General features: G+C 37.4%; 1 protein-coding gene across 1 annotated transcript; it reads left to right on the plus strand.

The window, feature by feature from the left end:
• Positions 1-9,596: 9,596 nt before the first annotated feature.
• On the plus strand, positions 9,597-10,859 carry LOC102728320 (protein FAM156A/FAM156B-like). The gene has a single exon (XM_006735234.3). It carries the CDS (start codon positions 9,724-9,726, stop codon positions 10,348-10,350), a length of 627 nt encoding a protein of 208 aa, XP_006735297.2. The 5' UTR covers positions 9,597-9,723; the 3' UTR covers positions 10,351-10,859.
• The last annotated feature ends 3,010 nt before the right edge of the window (positions 10,860-13,869 follow it).

Consider the following 13,869-nt stretch of genomic DNA (forward strand, 5'->3'; position numbering starts at 1 on the left):
TGCTGCAATAAACATAGGGGTGCATGTATCCCTATGAATTAGTGTTTTTGAATTTTGGGGGTAAATACCCAGTAGCATGGTTCATGGATTGTAGGGTAGTTCTTGTTTTACTTTTTTGAGGAAACTCCATACTGTTTTCCAGAGTGGCTGCACCAGTTTGCATTCCCACCAATATGCACAAGGTCCCTTTTTCTCCACATCCTCACCAACACCTGTTGTTTCTTGTGTTTTTTATTTTAACCGTTCTTAGAGGTGTGAGGTCATACCCCATTGTAGTTTTTTTTTTTTGCATTTTTTAAATTTTATTATGTTATGTTAATCACCATACATTACATCATTAGTTTTTGATGTAGTGTTCCATGATTCATTGTTTGTGTATAACACCCAGTGCTCCATTCAATATACGTGCCCTCTTTAATACCCATCACCAGGCTAACCCATCCCCCCATCCCCCTCCCCTCTAGAACCCTCAGTTTGTTTCTCAGAGTCCATAGTCTCTCATGGTTCGTTTGCATTTCCTTGGTGATGAGTGATGTTGAACATCTCTTCATGTGTCTGTTAGCCATGTGTATGTCTTTGGGGAAGTATCTGTTCATGTTCATTTTTAAATTGGATTATTTGTTTTTTGGTGTTGAATTTTATCAGTTCTTTATGTATTTTGGATACTAACCCTTTATCTTTATATATTTTGGATACTAACCCTTTATACACCTGCAAATATCTTCTCCCATTCAGTAGGTTGCCTTTAATTTTGTTGGTCGCTTCCTTTTCTGTGCAGAAGGTTTTTATTTTGGTGTAATCTCAGTAGTTTATTTTTGCTTTTATTCCCTTGCCTCAGGGATCCTATATAGAAAAATGTTGCTATGGCTGATGTCAGACAGATCACTTCCTGTGCTCTCTTCAAGGATTTTTATTTTTATCTTTTTATTTATTTTAATTTAAATTTTAGGTATTTAACATACCGTGCAATATTGGTTTCCAGAGAAGAATGAAGTGATTCATCACATACATACAACACCCAGTGTTTATAACAAATGACCTCTTTAAAACTCATCACGTATCTAGCCCATCACCCGCCCACCTCCCTCCATCAACCCTCAGTTTGTTCTCTATCATTAAGAGTCTCTTATGGAGGGGCGCCTGGGTGGCTCAGTCGTTAAGCGTCTGTCTTCGGCTCTGGTCATGATCCCAGGGCCCTGGGATTGAGCCCCGCATCGGGCTTTCTGCTCCATGGGAAGCCTGCTTCTCCCTCTCCCACTCCTCCTGTTTGTGTTCCTGCTCTCGCTGTGTCTCTCTCTGTCAAATAAATAAATACAAAATTAAAAAAAAAAAGTCTCATGGGGGTGCCTCGGTGGCTCAGATGGTTGGGCGTCTGCCTTCAGCTCAGGTCATGATCTCAGGGTCCTGGGATCGAGCCCCACATCAAGCCCCACATCTTGGGCTCCCAGCTCGGTGGGGAGTCTGCTTCTCCCTCTCCCTCTGCCCCTCCCCTTGCTTGTGCTTTTTCTGTCTCTCTCTCTCAAATGAATAAACTCTTTTTTTAAAAAAGGAATTTTCATGCAATTGTGTCTTTCAGTTCTGCTCAAATCTAATATCTTATATACCATTTCCACTTGATGATAGATTGCTGCCATGCATACCCAACTTTATGACTTACTTGGTGGTCCAGATTGCACTCATTTCATAAAGAGAAGCTCAGTTAATATTGTCACTTGATATCCCATGGTTAGGCATTCAGTCTCTATCCAGAGCTAAATACCAGAGCAGGAACTATTTTTCAAAAGGAGAATAATTATCTGTAGAAGAGGGCATGGGTTTGCTCCAAGGTCTGCACTGTGATTTCCCTTTTGTGCAAAGAATATCTGTTTACTATATAAGAGAGTGAATATATGTATAGCTATTTGAGTATTAAATATTCTCACAGATAATTTTATTTTCTTTTTAAAAATCTTTTGTTAAAAATGTGTTGCTTGATCTGTTTGTCTTCCTCAATATTCTATTTTGGTTTTTATTATTTTCATTGTATATTCATTTTTCCATCACTTTCCTACTGTGCTTTTTTCCTTATATTTTCCTTCTTTTGTTTTCTACAGATACTGCCCTTTGAATTGATCATTTCGAAGTTTTCCTCCTTTTGTTTTCTATTTGAGACACTTTCTTCTTAGATTTTCTATACTTCGTTCTCATATCCACTTTTATCTCTGTATTCTCTTTTAATTCTATTTTATTTCTACTAGTTCTTATTAGTGCCATTTGAAATTTTTAACACATAACCCTGGGACAAGATTTTTATATTTATCCTTTTAGAGCTTTTTGGATTCCAGCGGAAAAACTTGCACAGTATATAAGAATATTTAATATAGTATCATTGGATTAGCATTTGAGAAGATCAAAATTATAAGATTAATATTGCTGGAAATCAGAGGGTCCCGAAATGAAAAATTTTGTGTTCTTTAGAGTCATTCTGCATCACTACTAGCTCTATTGAGTACCCTTACAAATCTGCATCTTTAGATATTAAGGGAGTGTGAGGAAAGCAACTCCATGTTCATATCCTATAGCCAAGTAAGTAAATGGTGTTATATTTATTATAAAAAGGAACATGTTAATAAACTCCACAGTTGTAAAGATTTCATCCTCAATCATAAGTAATTTTATAAGCTTATAGTACAAAATATAAATCCTGTAGCTACACTTAGGACCTCTAATCAAGTCAAGTATATTTTAAACATTTTTATATTAATATGTTTGACCCAGAAAAACCTATAACATGTCTGAAAAAATTTTAAGTACCCAAAGTCTTTCTGCCAACAGCATAAACACAGCTGCAATGTCAAATTTCTCAGCAGTGAAAATACTATTTTCTTGAGATACAATCTTGTAGACAGATGTTTAAGGAGAAATTCCAATCTGTTACCATATAATCTTCATAAAAAACTGATTGAACAAGCATCATATCTTGCAGTAATATAAATAAATCTCCAGGAATTCCTACAGGTATTTCTTACAGCAAACACATTACGATTTAAATAATACATTTCATTAGTATATTCTACAAGCAAATGTATCTTATATTAGTAATATAGTTAAATAACATGTTTTGCATGTTATATATTGCTTGGCATTTCCCAGATTAAATATATTTTTAAATTTTAATATGGATAAATTTTAGCAATAAGCAAAACAAAATTATTTGCTTAACCAATGGTTAAGTCCATTATCTATAGCCAGAATGCCTGGATTCACATCCTGGTTCTGAAACTTACTAGCTGTGTTATTTTAGGCAATTACATAACCTGTGCCTCAGCTTTCACACCTATGAAATCAGGCTAATAATATATGTACTTATGGCATTATTATGAGGGTCAAATACTATATGCAAAGCCCTTAGAAACAATGCTTAGCACTTACAAGTAATATCAAAGACCTTGCTATTTTTCTAAGGTTGCTCAACAGAATGACTAGAGCCAGACTCATAGTGTCTAATACCAGCTTTCTAGCTTGTTATCTCCATAACAATATTTAACCTTTCAGACCTCAGTTTTCTTACCTATAAAATGAGAATAATAATACTTGCCTCATAGAATTATTGTGGGTTGATATATATAAAGTACTGTGGCGGGTACACAGTAAGGATCTATACAAATGTATGCTTTTACCAGCAGCCCTTGCTTACCCTGAATGCCAGTGAAGCTTGAAAGCCGTAGGAGTTTAGTGGAATTTTTAGGTAGCCCATCCTTCCCTGACCCACTAAATACCGCTATGAGGTAATTCCTCTTGGATTCCTCCTGCCAAGATTCTCCATGCTCTTCCAGGCAACTAGAAGTTTACAGTTAATTATTTATATTTTAGATTAAAACAACAAGGAGAGAGATACAGAATCAGCTGAAGGTTGTCACATATTTGAGCTGATTCTGGTTCTCTTATGCTGGAACTAAAACAGTTTTAGATATTTAGATATTATCTAAATATATTTTGTGTCTAAATAGTTATCAAAGTTTCACTTAGCTTCTCTGATCCTCCTTTTTCTCACTTGTAAAATCAAAGGATTGTAATCAGAAATCCCTCATGTCTCTTCTGGGTGTAAAATTCTGAAACTCTTAGCATTCTACCCACATGATAGATGGCATTTGGGTGTGGTATGGTCTGAGAGAGAGAGAAGATCTTAGTTGCTATTTGAAGCAAGTCCATAGCTCAAATACCACTCACTGTTGGTAGCAGCTGCCAAAACTGTGGGTCTCTACAAATCCTGTAATTTCTTGTTATTATGGAGAAAAAACAACCAAAGTAAATTGGAATGTTTATAATGATATGTCTTTCTCTGACTAAACTGCTATGTAACTCCTGAACTACTTGGAAATAACAGTATTTTATAGGTTTGAAAGCTTCTAAAATCCTTACAAACCCAAGCATAAATTTTAAGTTTAAATGAGGAAATATATATTTGTAAAAGTTCTTCACACAGTTAGTACATTTTACAAATGCAAGATGTGATCATGTATAAAATCAATCTGGTCTTAACTTATTTTAACCAAAGAACTTTATAACAAGTCATAGCGATGGAAACCTCTGATTATTTAGCAAGCATATAGAAGTCCTTGATTCTAAACTGACATCAAAGCATTTCTACATGATAAGATGTCCAAGTAAGATTTCATGTATATGAAGTCATACCAGTTGCTAGGAGGATAAGCAGCTTTACTTTGATGGTTTTGAGTTTCCATATTTACTTTCAGCTCCTCTGCCAGAGGCACATACTTTTTTATTCCCCTCTGCCACCGTATAAATTTCTATGATATTTTTAATAGCAAGGCATTTTTTTCCTACTGCTTTTTTATTTTTGTCAGACAGTAGAATAACTAATCTGTTGGAAAAATTTGTTCATCCATTATTAGGGCTCTTGGTATATCATGTAGTGGCTAATTCTATAGTATACTTTAAAATATGTTTTTTAAAATATGTCTGTTGATCATATATCCATTTTTTCACTAATCACCTCAGTACATCTCCAGGATTATTATTAATATGCTTTTCATGATCATATATGTAATTATTTTTAAAATTTTATATTTCACTTTAATACAGTAAAATTAATTTTTCTATGAGTTTGACTAACGCATAGAGTCACATAAACACCCCAAAGGTCAAGATGTAGAACAGTTCCATAACCCAGAAACTTCCCTCTTGCAGCCCCTTTACAGTCAACCCTCCAGTCTCTAACGTCTGGCAACTACTGATCTGGTCTCTACCCATAGAGTTACCTTTTCCAAAATGTCATATAAATAGAATCATATGGATGGGTGGAAGTAGCCTTTTGTGTCTGGCTTCTTTCACTTAGAATAATGTGTTTGAGGGGCACCTGGGTGACTCAGTCGGTTAAGTGTCTGCCTTCGGCTCAGGTCATGATCTCAGGGTCCTGGGAGTGAGTCCTGCATCGGGCTCCCTGCTCAGTAGAGAGCCTACTTCTACTTCTGCCCTTTTCCTGCTCATGCACATGTGTGCTCTCTCAAGCACTCTCTCTCTCTCTCTGAAATAAATGAATGAAAAATCTTTTTTAAAAAAAGAATAGTGTATTTGAGATTCATCAATGCTGTTGCTTGTGTCAATAGTTTGTTTCTCTTTGCTGCTGAGTAGAATTTCGTATATATCATGGATGTATCCTATCCCAATTTGATTGTCCATTCCGCAGTATAAGCATTTAAGAGTTGTTTCCAAGTTTTGATGATTATGGATAAAGCTGCTCTCAACAAATGCATGCAGGGTCTTGTGTGAATGTAAGTGTTAATTTATCTTGTGTAAATACTTAGGACTGGGATTGATGGGTTGATAGTATTTTATGTTTAAATTTGTAAGAAACTGCCAAACTTCTTTCCAAAGTCACTGTACCATGTTGCATTTTTACCAGCTGTGTATGAGAGTTCTAGGTGCTCCAAATACTCATCAACACTTGGTATTGTCAGTCTTTTTTTACTGTAACTATTCTTGTGAGTATATAGCAACATCTCTTTGTGGTTTCAATTTGTGTTTCCTTTATGACAAACAATTTTTTCATGAGCTTATTATCCATTTGTATGTCTTCTTTTTTTAATTTCAAAAAGGCATTTTAAATTACAGTATAATTAATATATAACATATTTATTTTAGATTTACAACATAATGATTTGGTATTTGTATACACTGCAAAATGATCACCACAATAAGTATAGTTACCATCCATTATCATACAAAATTGCACATTGTTTTTGTGATGAGAACTTTTAAGATTTACTCTCTTACAACTTTGACATATGCAATACAATATTATTGACAATAGTCACCAGGCTGTACCTTACATCCCCATCTTACTTACGTTATAACTGGAAGTTGTACCTCTTGACCGTATATCTTCTTTGGTGAAATCTGTTCAAAACTTTTGCTCATTTAAAAAAATTTGGGGGAAGCCTGGGTGGCTCAGTTGGTTAAGTGGCCAGGACTTGATTTCAGCTCAGGATGATCTCAGGATCCTCGGATTGAGCCCTGTGTTGGGCTCTGTTCTTGGTGGGGAGTCTGCTTAAGGATTCTCTCTTCCTCTCCCTCTGCCCCTCCCTCTGCTTGCACTCTCTCCCTCTCTCTCTAAAATAAATAGGTAAATCTTTAAAGAAAATAAATATCAAATAAATTTGGTTGTTTTCTTATTACTAAGATTTTTTAAATTATAGTAAACATACATAACATAATATTTAAATTTTAACCATTCATAAGTATCTAATTCATTGATATTAAATACATGTACAATGTTGTGTAACAATCATTACTATCTATACCCAAAACTCATCATTCCCAAGAAAAACTCTGTATCTATTAGACACTAACACTCTTCCCCCTTCTTCCCCTAGTTCCTAGTAACTTCTCTACTTTCTATCTCTATTAATTTTTCTATTCTAGGTGCCTCCTATAAGTGGAATCTTACAACATTTGTCTTTTTGTGTCTGGCTTATTTCCCTAAGCATAATTTATTTGTTTATAAATATAAATAATTATAAACATAATTTGTAATGTTTGCAAGTCCATTCATGTTGTACCATATATCAGAATTTCATTCCTTTTTATGGCTGAATAATATTCCATTGTATCTAATTACTGAGCTCTATCTGTGTTCTGTTTATAAGTTTATTTGTATCAGATACATAATTTACAAATATTTTCTCCTGATTTGTTGTTTCTCTTTTCATTTTCTTTGAGGTTTTTCAAAGAGGAAAAAAAGTTAATTTTTATGAAGTCCAATGTATCAATTATTTTAAGAACTATGATTTTGATGTCATATCTAAGAACTCATTTCCTAACCTGGTGTCACAAAGATTTCCTTCTGTGCATTCTTCTAATATTTTGAAGTTTTATATTTCGGTCTGTGATCCATTTTGAGCAAATTGTTATATAAAGTGTCAGGTATAAATCAAGTTTATGTTTTGCATGATCCAGTTGTTCCAGCACAATTTTTTGAAAAGACCAACCTTTCTCCATTGAATTACCTTTGCGTCATTGTCAAAAATTAATTGACCATATTTTTGAGGGTTTAATTCTGGACTGTATTATGTCTGTTGATCTATGTGTCCATCCTTTTGCCAAAACCACATTGTCATGATTATTGTAGATTTATACGAAGTCTTGAAGTCAGATAGCGTGAGTCCTCCAACTTTTTCTTCTTGTTTTGGCGACCCTAGTTCCTCTGTCTTTACATATAAATTCTAGAAACAGTTTGTTGATATCTACAAGAAATTTTTTTTTTTTTTTAGAGAGAGCGCATGCCCATGTGAGCAGGTGGGGGGCAGGGCAGAGGGAGAGGGAGAGAGAATCTTTTTTTTTTTTAAAGATTTTATTTATTTATTTGACAGAGAGAGAAACAGCGAGAGAGGGAACACAAGCAGGAGGAGTGGGAGAGGGAGAAGCAGACCTCCCACTGAGCAGGGAGCCCAATGTGGGGCTCGATCCCAGGACCCTGGGATCATGACCTGAGCCAAAGGCGGACGCTTAACGGCTGAGCCACCCAGGCGCCCCAGGGAGAGAGAATCTTAAGCAGGCTCCAGGCCCAGTGAGGAACATCACTTGGGGCTTGGTCTTACAACCCTGAGATCATGACCTGAGCTGAAATCAAGAGTTGGATGCTTAACTGACTGAGCCACCCAGCTGCTCCAATATCTACAAGAAATTCTGCTGGGATTTTGATTGGGATTGATATGAATTTATAGATCAACTTGGTGAGGATTGACATCTTAACATTTGTGATTATTTTTAGATGCAACTATCTGATTCTAAATTACTGCAACAAATCTTTCACTTCTAAATATAATATAATATTGTCTTATTTTGGCTAATCTAATACAGATATTTAAAATGAAGTTTTTTCTGTATCAGTTGAGTTGTTTCCAGGTGATTTTATGTTGTAATAGATTATTCTCCACTATGAAGTTTTAGTAACACAAGGCTATGGTCATTTTATTTATTATTTTAAATATATTATTATTATTAAAAGGCTGATAATTTTTCTTTGATTTTGGAACTATTTAGATCTTTATATGAGCTAAGTCTTTGTTTATTGATTGATTGTGGTAAAATATACATAACATAAAATTTACCATTTTAATAATTTTAAGTGTATAGTTTAGTGGCATTAATTACATTCACATTGTTGAGCGATCATTACCACCATTCATCTCCAGAACTTTTTTCATCTTCTCAATTGGAAGTTATTATTTAAATTATTATTTAATGACTCCCCATGCCCCCTGTCCCCTAGCCTCTAGCAACTACCACTCCACTTTTTCTCTCTATGAATTTGACTACTCTAGGTTCATTCTATAAGTGGAATCATACAGTATTCAACCTTTTGTGACTGGCTTATTTCACTTACCATAATGTCTTCAAGATTCATCCATATTGTAGCATGTGTCAGAATTTCCTTCCTTTTAAGACTTAATTATATTCCACTGTATGTATACACCATATTTTTTTATCCATTCATCCACTGATGGACACTTGGATTGCCTCCACCTTTTGGCTATTGTGAATAATGTGGGTATGACTATAGATGTACAAATATCTGTCTGAGTCCCTCCTTTCAATTATTTTGGGTATATCCCAGAAAAGCAATTGCTGGATGGTATTCTATGTTTATTTTTTTTGAAACCACCATACTATTCAGCTCAAGTCTTAAAAGAATGATTTACTTATTTAACAGTGCTTTTTATATGTTATTGCCAGATTTATGGGAAATATTTAAGAAACAAATTGGATTGTAGATATTAATGGACAATAGTGTGGCTGGTAGGGAGAGTCAGGAGGAACCCAGTAAGAGAAAATGTAATTCAACAAAAAATTTCTAACATCTCCTTGTACTTACATTAGTGCTAAAACTGCAGTACATCATATTCACCGCATCACTAATAGCTTTCTAAAATTCTAATGTTGGAGATATATTCAGAATATGGATTTAAATTCTTTAAATTTATTTCTATGCAAAAAGAAAATCTGACATTCCAAATTCCTTAGCTCTGGAAACAGCTTTGCACCAGGTTTTTAAAAAATTAATAATTCTTGGCAAGACGATGGCAGAGCTGGAACTCAGGTCTGGGTTCTTCCGGCCGTGCCCGTCCCTCCGCTACCTTCCAGCTCTTTGAGAACCTTCATCTTCACCGTCCTGTCTAGACCCAAGGGCCAGGAGGAGCTGTCAGCCCTGACAACACCTGGATGGATCCAGTCCAGAAATGTAACTCAACATTGATTCCCGAATCTTCCCCGATGAGCTCTGAAGAGACCTCCCAGGAAGTCACAGCAGCCTCCCCTCCTTCCTTCTCAGAACTGCTAATGATGGGCCTCGGTGACCTCAAAACCAGTCTGGGCACCAAATACCCTGCCCCTCTGCCAAAGGGGCTGCTCCAGCAGCGGTACAGGGATGAGAAAACCCTCCAAGAGAGGCGGTGGGAAAGGGCAGCGTCCCCTCAGAGGAAGAGAACACTTCTGGGGCAAGTGAGACGGCGACACCTCGGTCACGTGGCACCTTACCGCGTCGAGAGGAAGGCCAGGATCTCTTCCTCGGGGGATAGAGATCCGAACAGATTCCGTTGTGAATGTCGACACTGCCAGAGCCATAGGCCCAGCGTCTCCGGGATGTCTGCAGAGAGGAAAGGGACCCCGCATCCTTCCTCCCGGGACACGATGGTGCCGGGCCTCAGTGGCTTGACCCTCAGCCTGGGGACCAACCGGCCCGGCCTTCTGCCCGAAGGGGTGCTCCAACAGCAGGAGAGAGAGGAGAAGCTCCAACTGGAGATGCAGCAGGAAAGCAAAAGAATGTCCCAGAGGCTCCTACAGCAGTGAGTGAAAGAAAACTGAGGCTCTCGTCCTCACGTGACAGAGATCTGAACGGATTCAGACGTGGAGGCTGGTGTGGCCAGATCCTGAGCGTGGATTCCTTTTGGGGACCGAACAGTAAGCAGTGAGAGAAGTCAGAGAAGGAGCGAAAGCAGTCTGAGGACTGGACACTCGGTCCGTGTGAGCGTGGAGCCAGTCCGGGAAGGGCCTACCCTTTCCTGCCTGGAGTTTCTGAATCACCGTGGGGCTTTCTGTGGTTCACTGCGTACCAGAGGTCCTTAACTTCTATGTTTCGGCTCCCATGATGCATGTTGGCACTTTCCCTCCCCGGATCTCCGTCTCTCCTCCCTGCCTCGTTGTCAGTAAGATACAGGGTTTCTCTGTAGCATGAATGCCCTGGTGATGGCCATGTGCTTTCGTGCCGTGTCACTGACCGCCTCCCAGAAGCAGCACTAGGTCTGCTGGGATGCCCGTCGGCTCAACAGAGCTCCACTTCCGAGAATCTGACGGAAAGGGACGTGGGACTTGAACGTGGTGGTTCACCATGGTGTTCTCTGTGTAAGCCATTATGAATATGCTGAGCTAAATGTAGGTCAACGTTTCCCAGCTTCGTGACATTGATGGTATTCCCCTTGGCGGAATTTCTTATGGGTTGCCTCCTCATGCATACCAAATAAATCTGCGTATGAAAGGAAAAAATAAAATAAAATAAATGAATAATTCTTTTAATAAGCCATTTTTTGGCTTTATCCAGAATTTATCATAACACTTTTTAAGACATTGGGGAGGGTATGTGCTAGGGTGAGTGCTGTGAATTGTGTAAGACTGATGAATCACAGACCTGTACCTCTGAAACAATACATTATACGTTTAAAAAAAAAAAAGATAGTAGGAAGGGAAAAATGAAGGGGGGGAAGTCGGAGGGGGAGATGAACCATGAGAGACTATGACTCTGAGAAACAAACTGAGGGTTCTAGAGGGAGGGGCGTGGGGGGATGGGCTAGTCTGGTGATGGGTATTAGAGAGGGCAGGTATATTGAACGGAGCACTGGGTGTTATACACAAACAATGAATCATGGAACACTACATCAAAAACTAATGATGTAATGTATGGTGATTAACATAACATAATAAAATAAAATTTTAAAAAATTCTATGGGAAGCAAATACGAACACTACAAATAATTCAGTTGTTTATTTAGATGCTAGCATGTGTCAGTCATTGTGCTAGATGCTAGGAATTTTAAAAACAAGACACTATTCATTCAGAATCTACTACAGATATTTAAAAAAAAAAAAAGCACCACCAAGTGAATTGAAAAAATAATTATGTCTTAGATGGAACAGTACTTATATTATTACCACATATGGAAGTGGTGCAAAGTATCCAAAAACTTTTGTTTGTGCAGAGACTGCTTTAAGGATGGGGGTAGTATTTGCACACTGAAGAGAGTTTCAAATTTCCTTAATTGGAAACTAGCCTTCAAGTCACCTTGGGCCTCAAACACATAGAGAGGTCAGATCCTTAGAATTGACACTTCTTCCTTTCTCCTTCCCTCTCAGTCACTCAGTAAAAGAACATTTTAAAAACCATATCACTCATCTAGCCAGATCTGTTTGCAGGAGCTCACAACATACATCATGCATTATTCTATTTAGGATACAAGCAAAGGCTAAAGACTCTTGACAGAGGCATAGACAGTGGCCTCATCTGGTTTGACTCCAGTTGAAGTCTTAGCCTGGGGCCACTTTTGAGCCATGAAAGCCAATTAATCCTAAAGTACTTAATTTCCATCATCCTCAGTCACTCACAACTGCAAATCACAATCTCATTCCTTCACCAACATTTATACTCTACCCTATTTTAAAGTACTGCTGTCATGTTACTGCTTTATGCTTTCTCCCCAGTAAATCAGTCTCCCTCTGGTGGTTTCCTGCCTACCTTAACCCTTTTTACTGTGCCTTTTGGAGTAGTCTCCCCAACAAGCAACCAACCAAACAAACCCTTGTCTCAAGGACATTGATTTTCCTTTCCTCTTTGAATTGGCTGCTAGAAAGCTTAGAGCCAATTCTGTGAATGAACTCCATTTCCATTTCCATTTCCATGGAAGTGGAGTTCATTTTATCATCTTGTTCTTATTTCTCCTTTGCTTTATCTCTAATACTTTTTAAAACTTTGCCATGTTGTTAACATCTTTGTAAAACCTCCTTAAGTACCCTTTATTTATTTATTTACTTATTTATTTATATACATATTTACTTATTTATTTATCTATTTTTAAGTAGGCTCCATGCCCAGCGCAGAGCCCAGTGCAGGGCTTGAACTCACAACCCTGAGATCAAGACCTGAGCTGAGATCAAGAGTTGGATGCTTAACTGACTAAGCCATCCAGGTGCCCCCTCCTTAAGTACCCTTTAGAATAACATGAGATTATAATAAATAAATACTCTCATGAGATTATAAGAAATAAATAATACTCTAGTGTTCACTTATTACCTATCCAAAATCTATTTCCTCTCCTTTACTAGCAGAATACCAGATTTACTAGGAATATCAGTATGTCTCAGATCAAACAATTTTGATTTTTTAGGCTCCTTTAAAGCCAGAAATGGTCAGTTGATACGGTTTTATCTAGTGAGGTGCAAATGGAAGTCTACTTCAGAGTTTCCAGAACACCTATTGTTTTACTATTGAAAGGGGAAACTCGGAGCTGGCACACACTTTGCCCTTCTCCTTCTCTTCTTCCGGTCTATAACTAGAACATGATGCCTTGCATTACAGAAGCCATCTTGGTACCATGAGATCAAAAGCCACATGCTAAGAATGGTGTCACAGGAAGCAAGCAGGATCCTTCCCTGATGGTCTCATGAAGCCACAATACCAACCCTGAAATGCTTATTCTTAGACTTTTTATTTCATAACATCAATAAATTCCCTATTTAGTTAATCTAGGTTGAGATCCTGTTACATACCATCAAATGCAAACCTAACTCTTACAAAGTCTATATTTTAGATGCCCCCCGCCCCCAAATATGCCTCCCCTGGCCCTTGCCTTCAGTTGCTGCCTTCTTATCACACTATTTTGACTATAACCCCAGACTGTTCATCCTCTCACACCAAAGGAAGCAAAGGCCTGAGAGGAGGTATCGTCATTCTCCTTTTTTAAAAAAAATCTCTTTTAACCATTATTTTTCCACTCTTGAACTTCTTCAAGGTTTGCACCACTGATTCCACCTTTCAGTTCTCACTGTTATCATTATCTGATCTCCTAAAACAAGTCTCCTCAATCTTACTGTCTACCCAGAACTCTATAAACATTCTAGACAATCTCAATATTGATATTCAACATCCTAATCTTGAAGTTTCTTGACTTCCTCAACCACTCCAACAGCCCATACCCAAAACCTCATTCAGGAACATGTTATCTCTTTGAGCTCCTCTCTGTGTTGTTTTTTTTTTATAAAGATATCTCTTAGAATTCAGTGTATACATAATTTTTAAAAAAGACTGTCTCTTTTTTTTTT

This window comes from Leptonychotes weddellii, chromosome 5 (genome assembly GCF_054177405.1).
Source record: "Leptonychotes weddellii isolate Sample4059 chromosome 5, ASM5417740v2, whole genome shotgun sequence".
Taxonomy (NCBI): Eukaryota; Metazoa; Chordata; class Mammalia; order Carnivora; family Phocidae; genus Leptonychotes; species Leptonychotes weddellii.